General features: G+C 41.5%; 1 protein-coding gene and 4 long non-coding RNA genes across 5 annotated transcripts; 3 read left to right on the forward strand and 2 right to left on the reverse strand.

Moving 5' to 3' along the window:
* Positions 1-762: 762 nt before the first annotated feature.
* On the forward strand, positions 763-1,710 carry LOC115577927 (uncharacterized). The gene is made up of 3 exons (XR_003983306.1): positions 763-979; positions 1,474-1,566; positions 1,698-1,710. It is a non-coding gene; the product is annotated as an uncharacterized LOC115577927 (long non-coding RNA).
* LOC115577928 (uncharacterized) lies at positions 1,711-2,529 on the forward strand. Its single transcript, XR_003983307.1, has 3 exons — positions 1,711-1,805; positions 1,903-1,983; positions 2,120-2,529. It is a non-coding gene; the product is annotated as an uncharacterized LOC115577928 (long non-coding RNA).
* Positions 2,530-2,708: 179 nt separating this feature from the next.
* Positions 2,709-5,420, forward strand: LOC115577929 (uncharacterized). The gene is made up of 9 exons (XM_030410788.1): positions 2,709-2,806; positions 2,944-3,176; positions 3,248-3,426; positions 3,529-3,622; positions 3,704-3,939; positions 4,271-4,385; positions 4,834-4,948; positions 5,032-5,123; positions 5,295-5,420. The coding sequence occupies exons 2-9, from the start codon at positions 3,060-3,062 to the stop codon at positions 5,418-5,420; spliced, it is 1,074 nt and encodes a 357-aa protein (XP_030266648.1). The 5' UTR covers positions 2,709-2,806; positions 2,944-3,059.
* A 5,673-nt stretch (positions 5,421-11,093) lies between these two features.
* On the reverse strand, positions 11,094-13,886 carry LOC115577931 (uncharacterized). Its single transcript, XR_003983309.1, has 3 exons — positions 13,730-13,886; positions 12,000-12,043; positions 11,094-11,302 (listed from the first exon to the last, which is right to left on the reverse strand). It is a non-coding gene; the product is annotated as an uncharacterized LOC115577931 (long non-coding RNA).
* A 1,642-nt stretch (positions 13,887-15,528) lies between these two features.
* Positions 15,529-18,716, reverse strand: LOC115577930 (uncharacterized). The gene is made up of 4 exons (XR_003983308.1): positions 18,689-18,716; positions 17,316-17,510; positions 16,516-16,678; positions 15,529-15,593 (listed from the first exon to the last, which is right to left on the reverse strand). It is a non-coding gene; the product is annotated as an uncharacterized LOC115577930 (long non-coding RNA).
* Positions 18,717-23,309: the final 4,593 nt, after the last annotated feature.

The following is a 23,309-nucleotide window of genomic DNA, read 5'->3' on the forward strand; positions in this document are numbered from 1 at the left end:
CTGCAGATTTCTACAAGGCTTTCTGGCCTGTGATCGGCCAAGACTTGCTACTTGTTCTCAGAGACAGTTTTAACAAAGGATGTTTACCACTGAGCTGCAGGAGAGCGGTCCTCACACTCCTCCCCAAGAAGGGGGATCTACAGCAAATGAAGAACTGGCGGCCAGTAGCTCTGCTCTGCACGGGCTATAAAATCTTGTCCAAGGTGTTGGACACGAGGCTGAGAAAAGTGATGGAGCATATCATTCACGTTGACCAGACCTATTGTGTACCCGGCAGGCTGATATCTGACAATGTTTCTCTAATTCGGGACATTTTGGACCTCTCCAGTTCATTGGGCTGTGACCTTGGTCTGATTTATAGATCAAGAAAAGGCTTTTGACCGAGTTGAACATCAGTACTTGTGGCAGACACTGAACGCTTTTGGGTTCAACTCTGGTCTCATAGCCAAGATCCAGGTCTTGTACAGTGACACTGAGAGTGTACTAAAGATTAACGGTGGGTTAAGCGCTCCTTTTAAGGTTGGGAGGGGGTCAGACAGGGCTGTTCCCTGTCTGGCATGCTCTACTCCATGGCAATAGAGCCTCTCCTACACGAACTGAGACGGCGCCTTTCAGGTATAAATCTCCCTGGTTGTCAACAAGTTTTTAAACTGTCTGCTTATGCTGGTGACATTGTTGTCATTGTAAAAAAAACAAGACGATATTGCAGACTGTCCTCCCCTAAAAACGACCCCAGGTCGTTTGTACAAGCAGCTCATTACGACCTACAGTTACGTTTTAAAGTTGAGCGACCTCTAGTGGTCATGTTAATAACGACAATATGGTCTCTCGGGTGTGTCGTCATCATATGACCTTTGACCTCCGTTACCAATCAAAATGCGAAACGTCAAAAGAGGGGGACAGTTATGCCGACTGCCGTTAAACACCAAAGAAGAAGAGGGGGACAGTCCGATTCATTTCACTGAACGCCGTATCCCTGGTAAGTCCGGCAAGTTTGTGTATTTTATTTTATTTTGTTATGTTTATTTGAGGTAATCGTCGTGATTGTCTGTCTGTATTTCATGTGAAACTAAGTTAGTTCTGTGTGTCGTTTTAGTTACCAATCAGTTGCTAATGCCAGTGCAGGCATTGACAAAAACAGCAATTTTTACCGCGCACAACACAGGAGTTGCTCCCATGCTAACTAACTGAACAAAACACTTTAAAACACCAAGCTCACACAATAACAATGACTTTGGTTGTTTGAAGGGTTAGTTCGTCACAGATTAACGCGAGCAAACTAACCGATTGAGGCAGCAGTACACCAGCAGCTCCTGCGTCCTGCGAGGTAAAATTACTGTTTTTGTCAATGGAGTCTGGTGGCCAGCGCGCCAGAAAGGCTTTTTCTGCTTAAACAGAAATTGTGTTTATCTATGTCTCCCTCTTTCTCTTTATATGTACTTTGGCTTTATCCTTTCTTTATTTCTCTTTAAGTTACATCTAACAATGGCATCGGAGTCATTCAAACAATTTGATGAATGGCTGGAGGCGGGGAAAATCTTGGCAGATGAGTTGGCAACAAAAAAAGTAAAATTTTTCATTTTATTTCTCTATTATGGCCTTTACCTAAATCTATAAGAAAACACTTCAGCACACACCTAAAAAGGATGTGTATGCCCCAGTAAAGGCAAATATATAACCTTAGTTTTTACTTTTAGCCTTCAAAGAAAAAAATAAGAAGGGGACTGAAGGCTCAAATGTTTCCTGGAGGAAGAGGGACCAGGATGGGAACCTTGTCCCGCAGCATGTAAGGAGGAATCGATCTGGTCAGTAAAATACAATACAGTTATACTGTTGTTTACAATTTTTAATGCTGGTGGACAGCAGCAATGTTTCCAACATCATTATATTTTCTGTTTGCAGTTAAACCAGCCAGCACTATGGAACTCCCAGAAGTTGAGGAGTCACAGATAAATGAAATTCCTCAAGAGGTCCCAAGTCTTGGTAAGCGCATGTAGTAGCCATGTTCATGATGCATATACAGAGAAATGTAATTTTCTACATGCCAACATCTACAACTTTTAGTTTTTATTAAAATACTTAGTTTAACTGTGTTTTACATTATTTTTGTTTTATTTAGATCAACATCTTCAGCGACTAAGAGACCTGCTGAGTTCTGTCACTGTCCCTGCCCCTGCATCAGTGGAAGTGGAGGAGACTCCCACCATGTCTACATGGACCAGAAGACAGTTGATTTGTGGGGAAAAATTCAGGGCTGCAATGCCAGAGCTGTTAAACTGCAAGTTGGCTGCAGAGACTGTAACCCAGCATTGCTGTCAACAGTGCAAAACAGTTGATGCTGTAGTCCGGTGCCTAGACTGCGTTCCCTCAGGAACTCAGTTTCTCTGTTCATCGTGTGACTCAATAATCCACAGAAAAAATGTCTTCCATGACAGAGAAGCCATGATTGATGGCTTTTTAAAACCTATTCCGCCCACATCCCTAGTTGTGGTGGATGAAAGTGGCCAATATCAACTTGGTGAACAAGGTGTGTTCAAAGAATTTAGATGTCCCCTCAGCATATTTTCATAATGTGCACTACATGTACAGAGGCAAAAGCTATGTCTGAAGTTGTGTTACTGTTTAGAGTGTTTTTAATTTGACTTTATGTCCCACATGTCCAAACATTACTGATATTAATTTCTGAAATGTTCTTTACTGCAGTGTCTTCTTCCGATACCTCCACCAAGACAAATCTGCTCCTGCGGTCCAAACCAAGACTTCATCATTATCCCAGGAAAGCAGACTGTCTTGGTGACTATCAACGGTATGTTATCACTTCCTTCTACTTTTATATCCCACCAGTAGGTGACGTGAGGTCAAGCATGATAATGGCTTATTATAATCCTTTTGTCCTGTGTTGTACAGATACTGATCAAATAGTAAATATAATTTTGTTTTCAGGTCCATACCACCTGTGCCTGCCTGCTGTGTGCTGTCCACTTTGTTCTTGCAAATGGACCCCAGGGATTGGTGACTTGCTTGGATACAGATACTGGCCAGCAACCACCAGCTGTCAAATGCTGTTCAAGTTTGATGTGTTCACATCATTTGAGCAGATGAAGTTGGCCAGCCCAGCTATATCCCAACAAGCATTTCTCAAAATGCTTGAACATCGATCCCTTTGCACAGGACGAGTAAGAACTCTCATTTCATTCTCAAAATATTTGAATTCCAAACTTTAAATTAATACCATCCTTCTTTCCAGACAGGTGGTATTTGTGGTGATACCTTCCACAGAGTCTTTCGAGAGTTTGCCTTCTGCAATTTTAAGAAAGAAGATCTGTGCCTGGTGGAGCCCTTTAAATGCCCAGCATGCACACCAGACATGCTGGCTATATCTGCAGATGGTAATAGAAAGCATTACCGCTTCAAGAAGTCCAAAGGGTCAGTGGAATCATTTAAAATACATTGGTGACTTATTAACTAAACAAAAAACCGTTATGGATTTTTGATTATGTTATAAAAGAAATTCTTCTTATTTAACAGGACAGACGAACCATCTCTTTTTGATGGACTGTTCATCGCAAAAGATGCCAAAGTTTCTGCCTTTGTTGACCAAGTCAGAAGTCAGATGATGAGTGTAAGGATTTATTCAATCCTTTAACCATCATTATTTTTACTTGTCCCATGATTACATGTAACAAATTGTATCCACTTTCAGAGGACTGGTCATGATGTCTGTGGGCCGGCAACATTCACAGCCGGCAGAGAAACATCACAGAAGTCCAGGGCCAAGGTGGATGAGGAGGGCCTGGAAATAGCTGTGTGCAGACATGGAGTCTTGCTGCGAGGCTTAAATCACTACCGTGGTGAAATATATGCCTACCCCATGTTCCTTCAGAAGGAGCTGGCTCAAGCTGCCAATACAACATTCTTTTGTATGGACATTACTTGCAGGTAGTCATTGCCATGGCCAAATCATAACTGAAGTTTCACTGATGTTTTTAGTTGTCTTAATCTGTATTTTTAGGCCACATAGAGGCACAACAACCCGACTACCGATCACACATTTCAGCTATTATGGCCTTGGAAAGTTGATATGGCTAAAGTGTTATCTATTTACTACTTGCACATCCAGCAGATATAAGGCAACATTAGCATTAATTTGGCTACATGTTGCTCTTTGATTGGTTACTGTGATTGCACTGGTGACTTCCTAGGTCTGGGTTTGTCTCCTTACCATGATGCTATGATGCACCCCAAATATTAAGTGATTTTCCCATTACAGGTATTGGCCGTATTTGATGAAGATGGCAGAGAAGTTGCCTGAGCTCCAGCCACTTACAGTGATGAAGCCATTTCTCTCTGTAATGCATGCCAAGGCTCACACTGGCAAATGCGAGGTACAGTGCGCAAGTTAAATGTGTATGTGTCATAGGATGTTTTAGAGGAACATATCCCTACAGTCTCTTGCACAGGAAACTTGCTCTTTTTTATCACTTCAGGTACAGGTTTCAGAAAGTTGTCCACATTTGTGAAATTATTTAGCATGTTATATGCAACCATGTACCTGTAAAGTTTCTTGAAACTGTACAGCAGGGTGCCTGCAGGATAGACTTCAAAAACCCATGAAATGGCTCTATAATTTAGATATCTATAATATAGAAATACTCATTGAACAGAGGTTAAAGCTTAAACTAACAGCAGTTGTAATATCTTTGCAGCGTAATTCTACCCCAGAACATTTTAGACTTGAATTTGCTCATGACACTGAATTTAATTGACAATGCACAGTCTAATAAATATGATTCTGATGCTAAATTCTTGATCTTATTGTTATGTTTTGGACAGGTGAGGTGGGGTGGCAGAAGCCAGGATGGTGCAGGAAATACTGTTGGCGAGGAGGTGGAACAGGTCAATAGCTTCCTCTCAAGAGCAGCTCTGACAAAATACATGACCAAGTCAGGTTGGTATAGAAATTATATGCTTTGACACAGTACCAGATTGTAAAATTGGTTTAAATTGCATCTTTCTGTTTTGTTTTTCCAGGCAGAGGAGATATGCTAACTGTTCTTGCCATGGGATGGAACCAGAGGAAGGTGGAGAGTCTCCACAAGACACTGGCAAAGAGATTTGTCAAAGTAAGAAGTCTATACTGTATGTGAACATTTACATTGGTCATTCTATGGTCACTCCTTGTAGTTTTGAATATCGGCATTATACACATGTTGACTAATGAAAAAGTATTCAGCAAACATTATTCATTAACAGATCCTTTTTTGTTTGTTTGTTTTTTTTAACATTCAAAATAGACGACACAGAGAGCAGAAATGGAATCCGCCAGTCTTGAGAGTCTCAAGCAGGAGCTCAACATCTCTCTGGAAGACACAGAGCAGTGGGTGTGGGATGTCAAGCAATGGGCTGCCACTGGTATGTAATATGGTTGCTGGTGTATACATTTGGTTACATGTTTACAGTGATACTTACTTTTTTTTTTTTTTTTTTTTTTTAAATGGTCAGCTTTTCCTGTTTTCTGTTTCTCAAGAGAAACCTCAAACTCACAGTAGCCAGGAAGAGCTCCAGGAGAGAAATTGATGAGATCATTTATTCCCTCCGAAGAAAGAAGCATGATCTCTATAGACAAAATGGTATTTGATATTGCATCTATCTATCTATCTATCTATCGTGCTTTTTTTTTTTCTAATCATTTTTTAACCTTACAGACAGCAACCAAACAAGGGGACGCAAACGGAGGAGACTAAGTGAGCTCAAGAAGAGACTCAGAGAGAAGGGACTACATTACAACACCATCGCTGCCTGTGAGGAGAAAGTTGACGTAGAAGCAGCATGCAGTCTCTCTGAGGATGTAATTCTGCCTTGGGAAGCGCAAGGGAGATGGTTAAGCAAAGATCTAAAACATTTTCTATATACACAAAAGAAACTATTTCTCTCAAATTTTGTTCACAAATCTGTGTTAGTGAGCACTTCTTCTTTGCCGAGATAATCCATCCCACCTCACCGGTGTGGCATATCAAGATGCTGGTGGACAGCATGATTATTGCACAGGTGTGCCTCAGGCTGGCCACAATAAAGGCCACTCTGAAATGTGCATGGCTGTGCGAAGCTGATGGATATTAGCAGGAACTCTAACACACTGTCAGATATATGCCTATCCAGAGCATCCCAAACATGCTCACCACCCCGTGTACACCAAGGGAAGACGCAGATATTTCCCTGCGCTTTGGCCTCTTATTTACATGAAAAACCCTTTTTTTTTTAAAAAATCTTTCTCCCTGCACTGCTGCCCATAGGTTTGGCATAGTTATAATGGTGCATGACGGCGGGTTGATGTAAATGACAACTTTTTTGAAAACGATGTTGTGTGCACGATGTTAATATTGAAAACGGAGGGGGGGAATATGGTTCTCAGCCGATCGTTGAGGTGAACATGCTGTATGTGGAGGTCCTGGGCTGGTGTGGTTACACGTGGTCTGCGGTTGTGAGTCCCCCTCTATGGAGGCCGCCATGTTACACTCCAGTAGCCCAGAACAGACAAACCAAACACTGGCTCTAGATGGGGCCGGTCATGTTTTTGCATCGGCCACCATAGTTAGACTACCACTTGGGAAAGGAGATGTGAGGAGAGTTGGTTGCAATCTAAAATGTCACTGCTACATGCCGCTAAATCTTACACACTAGTCCTTCTTAGTAAATCTGCCTACTAATTTGTCATCTCATGACATACAGTATGTAATACAATGAAGAACACTGTGCTAGACCTATGGTGGGAAAATGTTTGTGTTTTGGTTTTGTCAATCAGTTCTCTTTTCCAAAAACAGTGGTGAGCCTCCGCTTGAAGAGGCGACTCTTTGATCAGGTCATGCTCGTCAGGCGTCTGGAAGAGGAGAACTGATTCATTGTGAAGGAGATGACCCAGCATTGTCAGTCTCTAAAAAAGGCGTTGAACGAACTGGACAACCTCCTCATAAGACGAAGAGGACATCAAGAACCATAGTATGTTCCACAAATATTTTATAAAATGTAAAGCCTCAGAGTCGGGCATTCAAACTGCATTACATGTTACCAACTCAATAGTCATTATAAAAGCTGCCTAATTTTCAGTCTCAGTTTTCTTCACTTTTTAATTTAGCTTCTTCCAGAGAGCTGACCGAAGAGGGATACAGGGGACTGCCATGCTGTCTTCTGCAAAAGCAGTACATTCTCCAGCAGAAACTGAGCACTGTCACTACCACCTACACCTACACACTTGACACAGACCCCTCTATTTTCACGTTGGAGGAAGACCTCGAGGACTATGAAGATGAAAGTGAACATGACAACAGCGGTCCAGATGTGTCTGAGGATGAATTGTAGATATTGTATACTTGCGTTGTCTACCCTGTTGTTGTGTTTGGTTCAGTTAATGTTAAGTGAATGTTTAGGCTTCACTATGCAGAAGGATGCACATGCAGAGTTTGACAGTTAGAAGGCTGTACTTCTTGATTAAATGTTAATAATACTCTAGTGCACATATGCTTGGGCTGGGTTCCAGTACCCATACTGATGAATGTGAAATGTAGACGCCAATATGATAACCTTGTCCTCATCCTGTTTATATGGCTATGTAAAGTTTTATTACCTTACTTCTGTTTAATGTTATTGTGTATGTTGTGATCTTTTGTGCACATACACTGAGGCCGGGTTCCAATACCCCATACCATTAAGACGCACGAGCCGGGTTCGGTCCCTAGGCCTGCAAGATTGTGGTAAATGGGCTGAAATAAAAGAGGCGTAGATCCCAGTACTGCGTGTGTGATTTTTCCGCGAGAACCCATGGTAGCCTGGAAAGGGTGACGGGGCCCGCAGGCATCCTCAGCCGGTTATGGCACTGGGTGCGAAGCTCGGGGAGATCGCCGCGATGAACCGAGAGCAGGCGGAGGTAAACAGACTCGGTATAGGGCATCGCACTTCATAAACTGGCCGGCGGCAGAGTGGGCCGTGCGGCTTCTCCCGTTACTGTCGGGGGAGGCTCAGACAGCAGCCCTCGGCCTGCCGGTCTCCGCTCGGGGGAGCCTTCAGGCTGTTAAGAAAGCCGTACTGAACCAGATCCTTCTCCCCTCGATGATCACCGTTGTCGGTTGCGGACAATCAAGTTTGGCTCCGCTGGCCGGGTCCTTCCGTTTGCGCAGCAGCTGAAGGATGCTGCGACCCGGCCGGCTGCAGCCGGGGGTAGAAAGCGTCGGAGGAGAGGATGCTCGAGCAAATCGTGCTCGAGCAATTCGTGGAGGGTCACCCGAAGTGGACTTCGGAGTGGGAGAGGTACCACCGACGCCGGACCTCGCGGCCCGCGGTCGCTCTCGCAGAGGATCACCTGGCACCACAAGGGTCAGCCGCCACAGGTCCAGCTTCCGGCTCCCGGTCGCCCGACTCCGGCAGCCCGCCGGAGAGCCGTCCACTGCCTCTGGTCTACACCACGCATTCACCCGGCCCTCCCCTTAACCCCGCTCCAATCCTCCCTGTGCATGCTCCATCTGAGGGTCTAACACGCTAAAGGAAGAGAGAGATTAGATACTGGATGCCAGCTCTGTCAGTCACTCACCTGGCTCTGCTCTCCTGAGCGCTCTCCACCTCTCTCTCCCCTGCAGCCGCGCCTTAGGGTTTCATATTTTCATATGCCTTTCATATTTATAGATTCTTGATTTTTCAATGAGGGACAAGTATATGGGTGACATTTTATGAGACACATTATTCCAAGCAGAGTATTTTTATACATCACAACATTTGTGGGGGGGGATCTTTAACGTATGGTGTTGCCATGTGGCAGCGATTATCTCAATTTTACTAAAGGCAGTATTATAAAATCCATGTTTTACTGTTTAGTTGTGACCAGGGTGTGGGGTTTGTTTAATATTTAAGTACATTTTCTATTTGATTAACTGGGAATGAAAATAGATTGGTCATTTCAGTTGTAACCCTAACACTAACCTAACCAGGCCTTCCCCCGAGCCTGTATTAATGGCCTAGATTGTCATCAGTATTGTAAGCTCTTAAAGTGACTTCAGCTGGTCACTATTTCTACACAAAAAAAGAAAAAAGAAACAAACAGCTTGATTTAATATACTGCTGCCTTCAAAGTGCTCTCTGAAACTAGCCCTTGGATAGTGTGTGTCCAGGAAACAAAAAAATAAAACTTTGCTGTGGAGCTAAACCAAATACATCATTGGAAAGGTCTCGACCTGGAGAGTAACATATGTCAGTATGAGGATTCTACATGGCTCCTGCTTTGAAATGCTGACCTTTGAACCTTGACCTTGGTGCTAGTTTGAAGGCCTATAATTCAGCCAAAAAAGGGGCTACAGACATAAGTGTAACTGCTCTAGAGAAGTCTTTATCTCAGCTATCATGTGAGTATAGTCACCAACTGGGGGCGCTGTCAAATATGGTTCAAGATTAATCATCACCCATTTAATAATTAGATATTTAAAATCCGATTACACATATGTGTTTACTATCATCTTAAACTGCTCCAGTATACTATCAATTCAGCATTTACAACTTCCAATTCTAGGAAAAAACTCCTATAATTATAAAAAACTGCAATTCCCTAGAGCCACGCCATTTAGATGATACAATCAGCACCACAGTTGTAGTACTTCCGGTTTCTAAAGTAGAATTGTAGATAGGGTTGTAAAATCATATATCTACTTAAAATATGAAATGTCTAGTACAGCCGAACTACTAATTAGACTGCATCTAGATGATACATGTTTTTAAAAAGTTTGTTTGTTTGTTTTATTTCAGATATTTAAGCCAAAACAGTAGTCTGACGCGGGCAGGGGCGGGAGATCTGCGGGATCCTTGCCTACGGCCGAGTGACCGCTGTCGGCTGTCGTCTCGTGTGCAGACACCCCTGGGCGTGGAGCCTTCGACATGCGCGCGCGTGTGCGTGCATGAAGGGGGCGACCTTCACGAAAAATCTTCATCAGTTTGAAATAAATGACGGTTTTGTTTGCCTGGGTCCAGACTGATATCAGGCAGTGATTTTGTAACAGATAACGCACTATTTTATACAGTCTGGTAACGCATTGCGGACTGGCTTTGTCTCCATAGCGACGGTGGCTGAGGATCATGGGTAATGTAGACTTCCCTTTCTAAAACTGGCAAAAATAACTGATTTCTCAGAATCGAAGGAGAAATAATTAAAAGTGATGGCAATAACATTAACCCATCGCACTGTTTAATAATCAAGTACACTTTAGTGTTTTTATGTTGAGGTATGTGGAGGATATCTTTAAAAGACGTGAGGAAAAATACTTCCGGACAGCGTGTCCTCCGTTCTCCAATAGGAACGGAAGTACGAAGTACGTAGTAATATATTGAGTATTCAAGGATCTACAAGCCTTGGATGTTAGAAAAAAGCCAAAATTGTCCCAAATACACATTATAGATGTAAAGCTAAAAAACTTTTGCTGACTGTTGGCTCACAGGGACTCTACAGTAGTATCTGGATGATGCCTCTCTCTGGCATTATCTTACCTAGTTCTTATAGGTGTTATTCCACAGACCAAGCATGATGAATAAGTTATGTGACAGTAGATGAACATGAGTGTGAATATATTTAACACTTAGTTAGCTGTGTGAGCAGGGTGTACTCTTCCTCTTTTCTGTGTATTGACTTCAGCTCACTGAGACACTGTTGGATGGATGCGCAAACAGACATAACACATAGATGGAAATCCTGGGGGTGGAAAACAATTTCTGCTGTAAGAAATGATGACAAAATACGCCAAAAAAAGGAAAGTTTTGCATTCAGAATACGTCAGGAAGTCATTCTCTCTCTTGTTTTTAAGATAAAGCACACTGATATATTACACTCGCACAAAATGATTTGTGGTAAGAATAACAGAAATTCTATGTGCTTTTTTTAAAGCACACTCATTTAGGCTATTAATTGACAGATTGTAAACAATCATTAAAATCAAGTGTATATGAAGGAACACAGTCAGTGACAGGTATGTTATTTCAAAATGTTTTATTTGACAAATATCCAGTCTCCTAAAATACAGAAAATTTAGCTCATGCACTTTATAAAGTCATAACACAGACAGAACTCATGAACATATTGTCAAGATTCACTACAGGAATTAATCTGACAAATCAAAATCAGTTATAAAAAAAACAATGTATGAAAATATCTTCATATAAACAATTCTGAATGGAACACACAGCAACAAACAATACATGCACACACGCATTTTCAGGATGGTGTTAAATTTGTACATTCTCTTTTGGCTCCCAGGAGTTTTTCCACTTTGCCCCACTGTAAGACAGAAAGTTTACATAATCACATTGTTTGTAACTGTTTGAGTACTACGCTGCAACTGCACTATTTACAATGAGACATGGAATCATCAGGTATTGAGACCTCAAAATATGGCATAAAACTTATACAACTGCCTTCAAGATTTAACAGCAGATTGAAATCATTTTCTGAATCACAGTATGTTAAGAAGATTGTTTTAATTCTATACACTGACAGTAATATTGATTTGGTTCTGTATTCAGAATCAGCTTTATTCCCATTGCTCAAGTCAATGACATTATAGAGCAGCTCCCAACACCTACAGCTTATAAAAGGTTTAAACCAACCACAACAGTAGTTAAAAAACCTCATTCAATAGTTAATAGTTAAACACACCATATTTCAAATAATATCTTTTTGGGTTCTGAACTAAAAATAAGATAAAATACCATACCCTTTACCCTAAAATGCTACAATTATTGTAAGATGATACAATTTTGAATCATTTAACAATTAGTGATAATGCACAGGGGTATACTTACTTTTGTTGTATACTGTATTTTTACCTTAAATCCAACTGCACTACATTGCACAAACATTATTTGACCGCTATGTAACTTGCTTGACAAGTTGTAGACATGTTTATATTTGTGTTAGTCCTGTTGACCCAGGCCCAATCATCTACAGTAAAGTAAAGTTCAGGTAACATACTCACCATCCAGAGCAAGGATGCCACTGCACCAACAACTCGGCATGGCCCTTAGCGAAGACAGAAAGACATAAGGTAAAATTAATCAAATGTTCTTTCGACAAATGGCAATATTACACATACTGAACTGTAAATACAACAGTAAGTCCAAGTGAATTCACACAATAAAGTGAAATAATAAGTCAGCAGGTCTAACTCTTACATATAAGCATTATCAAATTGTCATGCTATCCATACAATTTTGAAAATGTAGAAAATTTCGATCTTTGGTTTTTAATTAACTTAATGTGATGACAAGAAAATGTGAAATTACTGAAAACACAATTTGTGTAAGTACAAATGTACGTAATGAATGGCTGAACATTGTTACATGAAGCATTGCACAAATTCCTAAATCCTAAATTAACAATGATGTAGTATCTAAATATTCAGCATATTTTGTAATGTTTTCAAACACATATTGAAATCAAACCATATTTATTAAGTGTTGTCACTTCATTATTGTTTGTGCAGTCTGGCTTTCGACTAACTGAAACCCTATTTTTAAACAAAGAATAATGGCTATCAAGACTTCTTTCTGTTGGACAATTATATGGTTCCAAGAGGTATTTTTATCATTGTTTCAGTAATGTCTAATGCTTTTTTAAACAAACCTCCCTGATTCTATCCCTCAGTATTTTTTTGTAGGGGAAACTGGTTGACCCTTGATGAATGGGACATTCTGAAATGAATTAAAAGATGGTAATAATTTGTAGGTTTAACAGACATCTTGTAAACATTGCAATGAGGGACATGATTCAAGAAACTATCCAAACTGAAACTCAGACTTTGATCATCAAAATTAATGCTAACTGTAAACAACTGAACAGGACCCTTTTCATTGATGTTACAGTAACATGATACGAAAGGATGACATTTTTGAGACGAGGGAATTCCCACAACACACCACAGCTGTGTGTTTTTGTCCTTTTGGTGAAGGATTCATATTGCATTTTCAAAGTATGTCTTTAAACAATACTCATGCCCATGTTGAAGTAGTAATTGGTTGCTGTGATTATTTATGCTAGCCACAAACAGATCAATAACTGAAGCAATATATAATATATATATGTGTGTGTGTGTGTGTGTGTGTGTGTGTCAGGGGCGTTTCTAGGGGGGGGCCAACAGGGGCCAGTGCCCCTGTAACTGTGAGTCTGGACCCCCCTGTGGCCCCCTTACAGTGAGTCTGCATTAATAATACAATGACAGATTTCTTGTAATGATTTTGTTCTGAAGGGAAAGGCAGAAATAAAGTGTCTCAGCAGTTTACTACCCAATCACAATTGCTGAAATTGTAAACACTGCTTTGTCTGAATGAGGGATTTATCTTTTTTTCCGGGTTGTATGTGCCCCCTAACAAAAAAGCCGGCCCCAACCTGGCCCCCCTATTAAAACTGATCTAGAACCGCCACTGGTGTGTGTTGTGTGTGTATAGCCAAATCTGAAGTGTATTTTCCTAAGTAACATTTTTATGGGTCACTAAGATTGATCAAAACACTACTGTTGCCTTATATCATATTCATCTTCAAGTTATTTTGAAAAATAATGGGGACTGTTACTTCCAATGAGAGAGGCCCTGTTCCTTCAGCTGAGAGAAGGCTGAAATGAAACTGTCTGACTGAAACTGTTCACAGTACAAAATCAAAAAGTCTGGATTCATATGGTGATAAGACAATGACTGACAAACCCACACATACCACTAGTGTCCAATTTCCTCCTTTTTTGTCTTTTCCATGAGGAAGACACTGAGTCTGAGGTACCCAGTTGGGTGGACACAGGAGCGAGGTTAGAAGTAACAGCAGGGGAGAGGGGTCAAGGAAGACACAAGGAAGACACAGGCACAGTCAGGGAGGTGGGGGAGGGATGAGAGGTAGAGGGCACAGGAGGAACGTGGGACAAGGACACGAGAGGGGTCAAGGAAGACACAGGCACAGTCAGGGAGGTGGGGGAGGAATGAGAGTAGAGGGCACAGGAGGAACGTGGGACAAGGACACGAGAGGGGTCAAGGAAGACACAGGCACAGTCAGGGAGGTGGGGGAGGAATGAGAGGTAGAGGGCACAGGAGGAACGTGGGACAAGGACACGAGAGGGGTCAAGGAAGACACAGGCACAGTCGGGGAGGTGGGGGAGGGATGAGAGGTAGAGGGCACAGGAGGAACGGGGGACAAGGACACGAGAGGGGTCAAGGAAGACACAGGCACAGTCAGGGAGGTGGGGGAGGGATGAGAGGTAGAGGGCACAGGAGGAACGTGGGACAAGGACACGAGAGGGGTCAAGGAAGACACAGGCACAGTCAGGGAGGTGGGGAGGGAATGAGAGGGAGAGGGCACAGGAGGAACGTGGGACAAGGGCACGAGAGGGGTCAAGGAAGACACAGGCACAGTCAGGGAGGTGGGGGAGGAATGAGAGTTAGAGGGCACAGGAGGAACGTGGGACAAGGACACGAGAGGGGTCAAGGAAGACACAGGCACAGTCAGGGAGGTGGGGGAGGAATGAGAGGTAGAGGGCACAGGAGGAACGTGGGACAAGGACACGAGAGGGGTCAAGGAAGACACAGGCAAGTCAGGGAGGTGGGGGAGGAATGATGAGGTAGAGGGCACAGGAGGAACGTGGGACAAGGGACACGAGAGGGGTCAAGGAAGAAGACACAGGCACAGTCAGGAGGTGTGTGGGGCAGGATAATGAGAGGTAGAGGGCACAGGAGAGGAAAGTGGGACAAGGACACGAGAGGGGTCAAGGAAGACACAGGCACAGTAGGGAGGTGGGGGAGGATGAGAGGTAGAGGGCACAGGAGGAACGTGGGACAAGGACACGAGAGGGGTCAAGGAAGACCACAGGCACATGTCAGGGAGGTGGGGGAGGAATGAGAGGTAGAGGGCACAGGAGGAACGTGGGACAAGGACACGAGAGGGTCAGGAAGCCAACAGGCACGTCAAGGAGGTGGGGGAGGGGAATGAGAGGTAGAGGGCAACAGGAGGAACGTGGGACACGGACACGGAGAGGGGTCAAGGAAGACACAGGGCACGTCAGGGAGGTGGGGGAGAAGATGAGAGTAGATGGGCACAGGGAGGAACGTGGGACAAGGACACGAGAGGGGTCAAGGGAAGACACAGGAGGAGTCAGGGAGGTGGGGGAGGACTGAGAGGTAGAGGGCACAGGAGGAACGTGGGACAAGGACAACGAGAGGGGTCAGGAAGACACAGGAGGAGTCAGGGAGGTGGGGGGGAGGAATGAGAGGTAAGAGGGCACAGGAGGAACGTGGGACAAGGACACGAGAGTGGTCAGGGAAGACACAGGAGAGTCAGGGAGGTGGGGGAGGAATGAGAGGTAGAGGGCACAGGAGGAACGTGGGACAAGGACACGAGAGGGGTCAGGGAAGACACCAGGCATGAGTTCAAGAGTGAATTCAGTGTCAGACTCTGGGGTCAGCAGAGGTGAGGGCACTGAATCCAATGCTGGGTCAGCTGCAGTGTCAGAGGGGAAGACATCAGTGGTCCAATGGTGGAGCCTCACTGTTTTCTGCTGGAGTCATCCTGGTTGGTGGTTCAACTGCCATAGTCACTTTTGGGAATAAGAAATTGTGATGTGGACCTTGGCATAAGCAGTTGTAAACAATCACATATCAAAATCTATTGAAGCTGCACAAAGAAATACCTGATGATGTGGAATTAAATGACCAAAAATATATAGTGCTATATACAGTTACAGTTCATACAATAAGATCATATTATAATAGTATAATGCAGAGCTGAATAGAGTAACCATAATCTTCTCATTAAACTACATTGATTTTTTGATTAATGAAAAATACGACTGTATGAGTAGTCATATTCCTAATTATTTTCCCAGCAAGACCTGAGTCTTGGTAGGCTACATACAGTTCTATTTTGAACATGCAAGTTGACAATCACAAACTGACAAAGGTTTGTGAATCTTTTCAGTGTGGAGTCTGAGAATATTCAGTGCAGCAATACACTACTAGTGGTACTACTTAGCTACAACAAAAGTATCAGTCAAAGTGAAAGATACCAACAAGGATCTGTTCAAGAAATTATTAAAAGTGTGATATTACATTATTATCCTGAACTGTTTCAGTGGCACTATTTACTTCCCACGGAAAACTATTTACATTAATGTCTGAAAATTATTCAGAGTGATGGAGACAAGTCATGTCCTTCATCTTGGGGTCTGTTACTGGACAGATACTATTATTTGGTGTGTGAGATGTGATAAGAACACAAAACTACTTGCTGTTCAAGAACATGTCAGCACCATTGAAAGAGACATATTACCACCATGAAATAAATCAAGACTAAAATGTTCAACATCAAACTGTGAGGACCAGGTATACATTTTAACTTAAAGTGAGAAAAAATATACTTTGCTTTGCCATATGACAATGTATGTAAAGTTTTATGTCTTTTTTAATTAGCAGGTCATTCAAATGACTCTCGGGTGAAAGTATAGCATTTGTGTATGTTACCGTTAAGAAGACTTTCATAAATCCTCTTTATTGTGACAAGGGCATCTTTTGCATCTTCTGTGTCCATTTGCCATGGACAGAAGCACTCAGCAGAGAAACCATTTGTAGTTCTCCTGGCAAGGAGGAGGATTGGATGTCGCTCTAAAAGTTCCCACTTGTGGAGCTGGAACAAAATTGACACAAAATCATCATAAATTGGATACATAACAACAAGTTCAGAGTACTATGACAAACAATGTGTTATGCTTTGATACCTAGACAGATAAGCTATGCATTAAAAGTCAGAGTGAAGTAACTATATACAGTTTCTTAGTAACAATGGAAAAAAAATAAACTTAGCAAAAAAAGCTATTCGAATCAAGAGAAAAATAACATTTAACAACAAAGCCTATCTTTTAATGTCCAAACATTCCTGTCATAGTCCTTCCAGACTGAAAAATTAACTCTCCAACTAATTAAGGTTAGGAATGTTAGTCCTAATTTGATGGCGCTCAGCATTCAATGTTATAATCAAGACAGTGAGTGGTGAAGTCACTTCCTAACTTACTTACTTTTTATGTTGATTTAGTTGAAAGTAAAAGAAAAAAAATATTGCATTAAACTATAAACAAAACAGGGGACTGAGTCTGGGGTGCATGAGACCCAAGTCAAAGTTCAAATTCAGAATTGTCTTGCACAAGGATGAATGTTGGAATGCTGAAGATCTCAATTACGTAACAGCAATATAGCAATGTAAATGTAAAGATCAGCTATTATTTACACACTATTTTGTGATAACTGTCTGGAAGACAGAAACCTACCAGTAGATTTGTTGCATCGTATACTTTATTGACACTGCAGTTTTTTTTCTGCCTGTCTTTCCAGTCCTGGGCAATTTTCTTCTTCTGTTTCTCCAGCTTTTGCTTGTGCGGCTGCTTAGCACCACAGTGCTGACACGTCTGGCTGGCTACCCCAATTTTTTTATTGCAAGCGTGACATTCTTTTTGAGTAGGCATCTGGAGAAAGAAAAAATAATAATGCTTAGAATACTGCATACTGAGTTATCAGGGGATAAGAACTTAATTTTCTTATGTTGACGGGCTTTCAACGGACCTGCTACAGTAGTTAGATCTTTGAAAGGATGTACCTTCCCAGTATTTTGTTTGTGGTGCTAAACCAAAGTCACATAATTCTAAGGTTAAATATCCAAAGGGTTACAACAAGTAAGTAGCCGTTTTCCAACGTTGAATACCCAAAGGTAAAAAGGTACCTTTGGGTCATTACAGAAAAACTGTATTTGTGGTAATCTTCTAGAGGAAGGGGACTCTAGAAGAGATCAAAGATCAAATGTAAAAATAAATGCCTGTTAAATGCTTGTTATAGAATTAACAAATACCTATTGAGAATGATATACGTGAGGTGGTATTCTAACAAATAAATAATCCTAAAAGCATGCACACATAGGACCACCCTCACCTGACCATATCTGGTCGATCAATTACTTGATGCTCCTGCATCATAGAATCAACACCAAAATCAAACATCCCATCAAAACGTGTACTTTATACAAAACCAGTACCGTGTTTGGTAAATAAAGTAACGTCAACGTTACGTGATGCATTATAACAACGTTTGCATTGGCCAAATATCGACATCAGGTTACAGAAACCGATGGGTCATAAAATGTAATTGAACACCTGTTTTGTCTGTCCTCTACCTTTAGTCCTGGCTTTTTACCCGTGTGTCTTGACATCATCTAAAATCGATATATTTTTAGCAAACCATTTGTGTAATTAGGAGGGTTTAAAAGCACATAACGTAAGACACCGTTATGTATATTAACTTAAGCTAACGTTAACGTTAACGTAACGTCTTGGCGGTCCTTGGAAATTATAAAACTTTACCTGTACGTTAACAATAAGCGATCTCATTGATTAGCTATCGTAAAAACGGATGTTAACATAATCATAGTTGAATGTCACATAACTTACCGGTTATATAATTACCATGGTAGCTAATTTAGCTAACGTTAACGTTAGCTCTTATAAGGTTATTCCAATCCTAGGTAAACATAACGTAATTAGGTAATTATAACGTTACTAGACGCCGAAACAACACAAAACCCACAGACTATATTCTGTTGCTCTCAAATTGTTTTTTGTTTTTTTTAAATCACCATATACTGGCTACTTACCTTTATTAGACCATCAGGCGTTGATCCGATAATGCACAGAGGCGAAAAGTATTTGTGGCGAAAAGTATTTGTGGTATATCTCCTGCCACCAGTAGAGGCGCTAATTTAGAAAACGCTCCTGTGGGTCGTATTAGAGGGAAGGAACAAACGACTTATTTGGTCGTTTTGGATTGGAGGACTTGTTGCTTTAGACATATAAATTGTAAATAATAACTGAAAAACAGCATTATAAATGAAAAACAATAATTCAGTTCACACACACAAAACAGGTCACTGATGCAAGTTATTGATATGATAAGAAGAAACGGCACAAGTTAAAAATATGTCATGAGACTTTAGGAGCTCATATTTTTTACAGTTTATTGTGTCAGGATCAAAATGATCTGTTGGTTTAATTAATATTCAGCTTTAATTTGCATTAATGAAGTTGTCAGTGCAGTAAACTGTCTGTTTGTTAGAAGCTTTGTTTTAAATCTGACGTATCTGAAATATTGTTTCATTCAAACTGTTTTAATGTCTGTAAAATAGAGATCATCTCAGAATCACACCCAGAAATTAACATCACTTTTATTTCTTTGATCCCAGTTTGAACACAGAAACATCAGAAACAGTCACAACACACAGTTTGACAGTTTTCATGTTTTATTCAAACGTTTGTACAGAAATGATGAAGCGCTGCCTGAAATGACCTGAAACACGACAAGAGCATCATCAGTGAACAACAGAACCATCAGTGTGGAACTGGACCTGACAGACTGCTGAGCACCTTAAAACACAAACAAGAACCAACACAGGCTCCACCCAAATAATGCCAACAACACAAATGTCAAATGTAAAGTCACATTATATTCACAGTGACTGACAGCGTTAACAGCAGCTTCAGTTCAGTGAAGTCTGATGGTTTTAAAGCACATGTGGAGCTCAGTCAGGAGCTTTAAGCTCTACAAGCAGTCTGAGAAGATTTGGTAAATAGACGCATTTATACATCACTGCTGCCCTCATTCATCCATTCACTCACTCACTCACTCACTGATGGCAGTCAGCTACCATGCAAGGTGCTGGTCTGACCATCAGGAGCAGTTTGGGCTTCAGCCTGTTGCTCAAGGACACTTGGACATGTGGACGGGAGGAGCCGGGGATCCAACCAGCGACGTGTGATTAACTGACCAGCTGCTAGAGACGCATCAGATCATCAGAGTATAAAAATAAAAGAATAAAAGCAACATAGAACAGAGAGAAAGAGCTCGTCTTTGTCCTCAACAACATTAATAACACAACGTTTGTTCGCTCCATCATTTTTTCTCTTCAAGCTGCACAAGAGTGGAACTGAATCTCACCAAATATCAGAATTCATTTAATTCTCACTTCACAGAAGGATTCATTAATAATCAGTTCTGTCAGCATTAAAGGCCACCTGCTCTCTTCTGTTACAGGTACATGTCACTGTGCTGCATGTGGACCAGCTCTTATTGTGAAGGGCTGATAGTAATGTATATTATGGTGCATTTTTTGTGTGATGCGATTCTTCAAGTAAAGCCCACCAACAACAACTAAAAGGAGGATAAGAACCACAATAGTAGCAACGCATCCAGTGTTGGACCCTGAAACGGATAAAAGTGAATGTCAGCGTCAGAACTTGAGTGCAGATGATGAGCAGCAGACTGGACCTCACAGCCCACACAGAACCACTAAAGGTGAGTCTGCTCCTGAGATCTGAACTTGTTCCACATGAAAACTCCACTGGGATGAATGTGAGCAGGAACAGTGATGTTAGCTCTGATCTCAGGTCCAGTTTCCTCCTGCTGGGCTCCACAGCTCAGAGGCTGCTTCTGTATGGAGTAAGATTGCTGTCAAAAAGACATGTGCATGATTCTAACATTCGTATTCGTAATGTTAAACATTTGTGTGCAAATAAAATTGTTGTAAACAAAATTCTACTGTCATATACACAAGTCTGAGAAATTGTTTGGGTTAGGGTTGTTTTTATGTGAGTATGAATCTAAAAGCTGTGAGTGCAGAGTCTTGTGAGCACGACTCTAATTTCTACAACTACGAAGTCTTCACTGTGAACACGAATTCAAGTTTTTGGGTACGAGTAGAAAAGTGTTGAAATGATGTCACGTAGGTCACAGGCAGGTCACAGGAAAAGTAATCGAACTCCGATTACTCCAAATGCGCATGCGCTAAAGCCTTAGCTAACAGCAGTGGACCGGGTGGAGTGGAGATGCCAGCATAGGTGAAGCATCACAGGTAAAGTCTATAACGTGTATGTCTAGTATTTATTCATAAAATTGCACTATTTAGAATAATATGCAGTTCATGGACGTATATACTTGCTGCTTTAGCTTGCAAGCTAACGACATGTAGGTGACGCGAAATTAGTGCTACTATTAATAGCATTAGAAGTTGGCTTGTGCTAGTTAATTAGCACTGACCTGCAAAACATGAAATAATTCATTTGAGACATAATGTTGATCAAAATACGACTTTATCGATAAATTGTGTCAATTTCTGTAAAACAGACAGTTGCTATAAACGCCGCTCTGATCAGAGGAGCACAGATGGAAAGGAGGCTTAAAATGAACTATACGGGACATTTGCCTTATGGTTCATTTTTGCGTTAATTAAACAGCTCCAGAGTAATTGTGCTGGTTAAATTAACGACTTGTAACTTGTTACATGGACAATGGAGCCTCCGACTCCAAGCTCTCCTCTGCAGCACCACGACACAAACGCACCCCGTAACCCGTAATCTCTTGTTTATGACAGATACGACTACACAATATACACGTCATAATGTGTGTATGATAATCCATTGATCCACTGATTGATTTCCCACTGGCTTCCTTGTAGACAAATGCACATGACCGAGAGGAGGGTTGGCAAAGAGGAACAGAAACCGGACAGATTTATGTCAATTTAGCTTGTGTCAAAATAGTTGAGATCCATTTACTCCTGTCTAATATAAATACCAGTATGTACACACACACGGAGACAGTGTCAAGAAGGTTGAGAGTCATGCACTCCTGTCAGACACAAATACAAGAAAGGGACATTATACTTAGTCCTGAAATGATTCTGCAATATATCAAAACTTTGCTTGCTGCATTGTGTTTGCCATAAATTCATTGGAAAGTGTTAAACCATTACATTAAAGGTGTGTTGAAATAGGAAGTGAAGAGGAAAGGGCAACACGGGGTGTCTGTGAAAAAGAAGAAGTGTTACACTCAAGGTTCTGTCTGTCATTCTGTCTCTGATCATCATTTTTGACTTAGTATTAACTTTGCAAAGTTAAAGGATGTGTAAGGTGTAACCATGATGTATTGAAGTTTAGAGATCTAATGAAAATCAGTAAAGAAACAGTGTTGAGCTGAGGTCATGAGAAAGTGTTAAAGAACTGGTCAGGTCAACGTGAGGCCAAAAGGAAGTGTCGAAATCTGATCACGCTTTGGGCACGGACACAGACCGTGACCGAGGCATGTTGGATCATTATGAAATCGTCAGCTGTCATCAAGAGACTATTAGTCATTGAACGGAGAGATGGTGGGAAAATGTCCTAATAAGGACATAAAACCGTGCCACCGTCCAAAGCAAGAGAGAAGCGTTATGAAATCTTAATCAAGAGGTTATCAACCAGTGAATGGAGAGATGCTGAGAACACGTCCTAATAAGGACACAAAACCAAGCCAGTGTCCGAAGCAAGAGTGTATATAACCTGAGGAGCACGGACTGAAGTTCCTTCTTCCACTCGCTCAAGCCTTGAAGAAACACCTGAGACGGAGAATGTGAGCAGCCTGAACATCGCAGAAAGGACTTCAAGAAATCTTCAGCAGAAACAGACCAAGTAAAGGAATTAAGAGCACAACGGATTAACCATTTTTGCCAACATGCTGTGGATTACAATTTGGATATTGGAGTACTTTTGTTCACGCTGCTGGCGTGAAGTTTGGACTTTGAGGAAGTTACGAGACCTTGGCCAGGGTTGTGATTTGCCTCAAGGACTTGGACTTTCAGCAGGAAGGGAAAGGGAAGCCATGGAGAGACCTGACCCTCTCCATCTCACCTACATTTAAGTATTTCTAACCAGGCCTCAGCTCTTTTAGGTTAATTTGTTATTTGAAGTATTGTAATTTATCAATAAGGATTTTTGATAATGATTGATAATAATTGAAACAAGTATTGCGCTGTATGCTTTGCCCTCGCTAAAATCTATGCAATAAAACCTACATAATATAGTTAAAGTTAAAGTTGTGGACATTGATTTTATGTCTCTTTGAGTGGAAGTAAAAGTCAGGTGTTAAGTGTGCATAATATCTTAAAGGTTCTTAAAGGTTACTCTAGCCTACCAAACTGAAACAGTCCCTTAGGGTTTAACAAAAGCCCTTAAAATCCAACCTAGCATCAGACCAAGTGCACTGATCATTTAGAGGAGAGCTGCCATAACGGGCGTGGCTGGTGGCTGTATCTGACTCAAGGGCTATTTATGTCAGGAGCCAAACCAGAGGAAGCAGGGTAGACGTTCGGATTCAGGCAGTTAGAAGCTAGGCGAGTCTCCTCGTTACCAGCTTAAAAATCCCTATTTAAAATTCCCACTTTTTAGTAACCTTTTATAGGTTATAGG

The sequence above is a fragment of the Sparus aurata genome, unplaced genomic scaffold (genome assembly GCF_900880675.1).
Source record: "Sparus aurata unplaced genomic scaffold, fSpaAur1.1, whole genome shotgun sequence".
NCBI classification, from domain to species: domain Eukaryota; kingdom Metazoa; phylum Chordata; class Actinopteri; order Spariformes; family Sparidae; genus Sparus; species Sparus aurata.

What these genes read in the sequence shown, in the direction of transcription:
- LOC115577929 (XM_030410788.1), top strand. Translation starts at nt 3,060, where the DNA reads ATGCTGTTCAAGTTTGATGTGTTCACATCATTTGAGCAGATGAAGTTG. An exon ending in TCAGAAGTCAGATGATGAGT is followed by an intron (nt 3,623 to 3,703) that starts GTAAGGATTTAT and finishes ATCCACTTTCAG; the next exon opens with AGGACTGGTCATGATGTCTG. An exon ending in TGTATGGACATTACTTGCAG is followed by an intron (nt 3,940 to 4,270) that starts GTAGTCATTGCC and finishes TTCCCATTACAG; the next exon opens with GTATTGGCCGTATTTGATGA.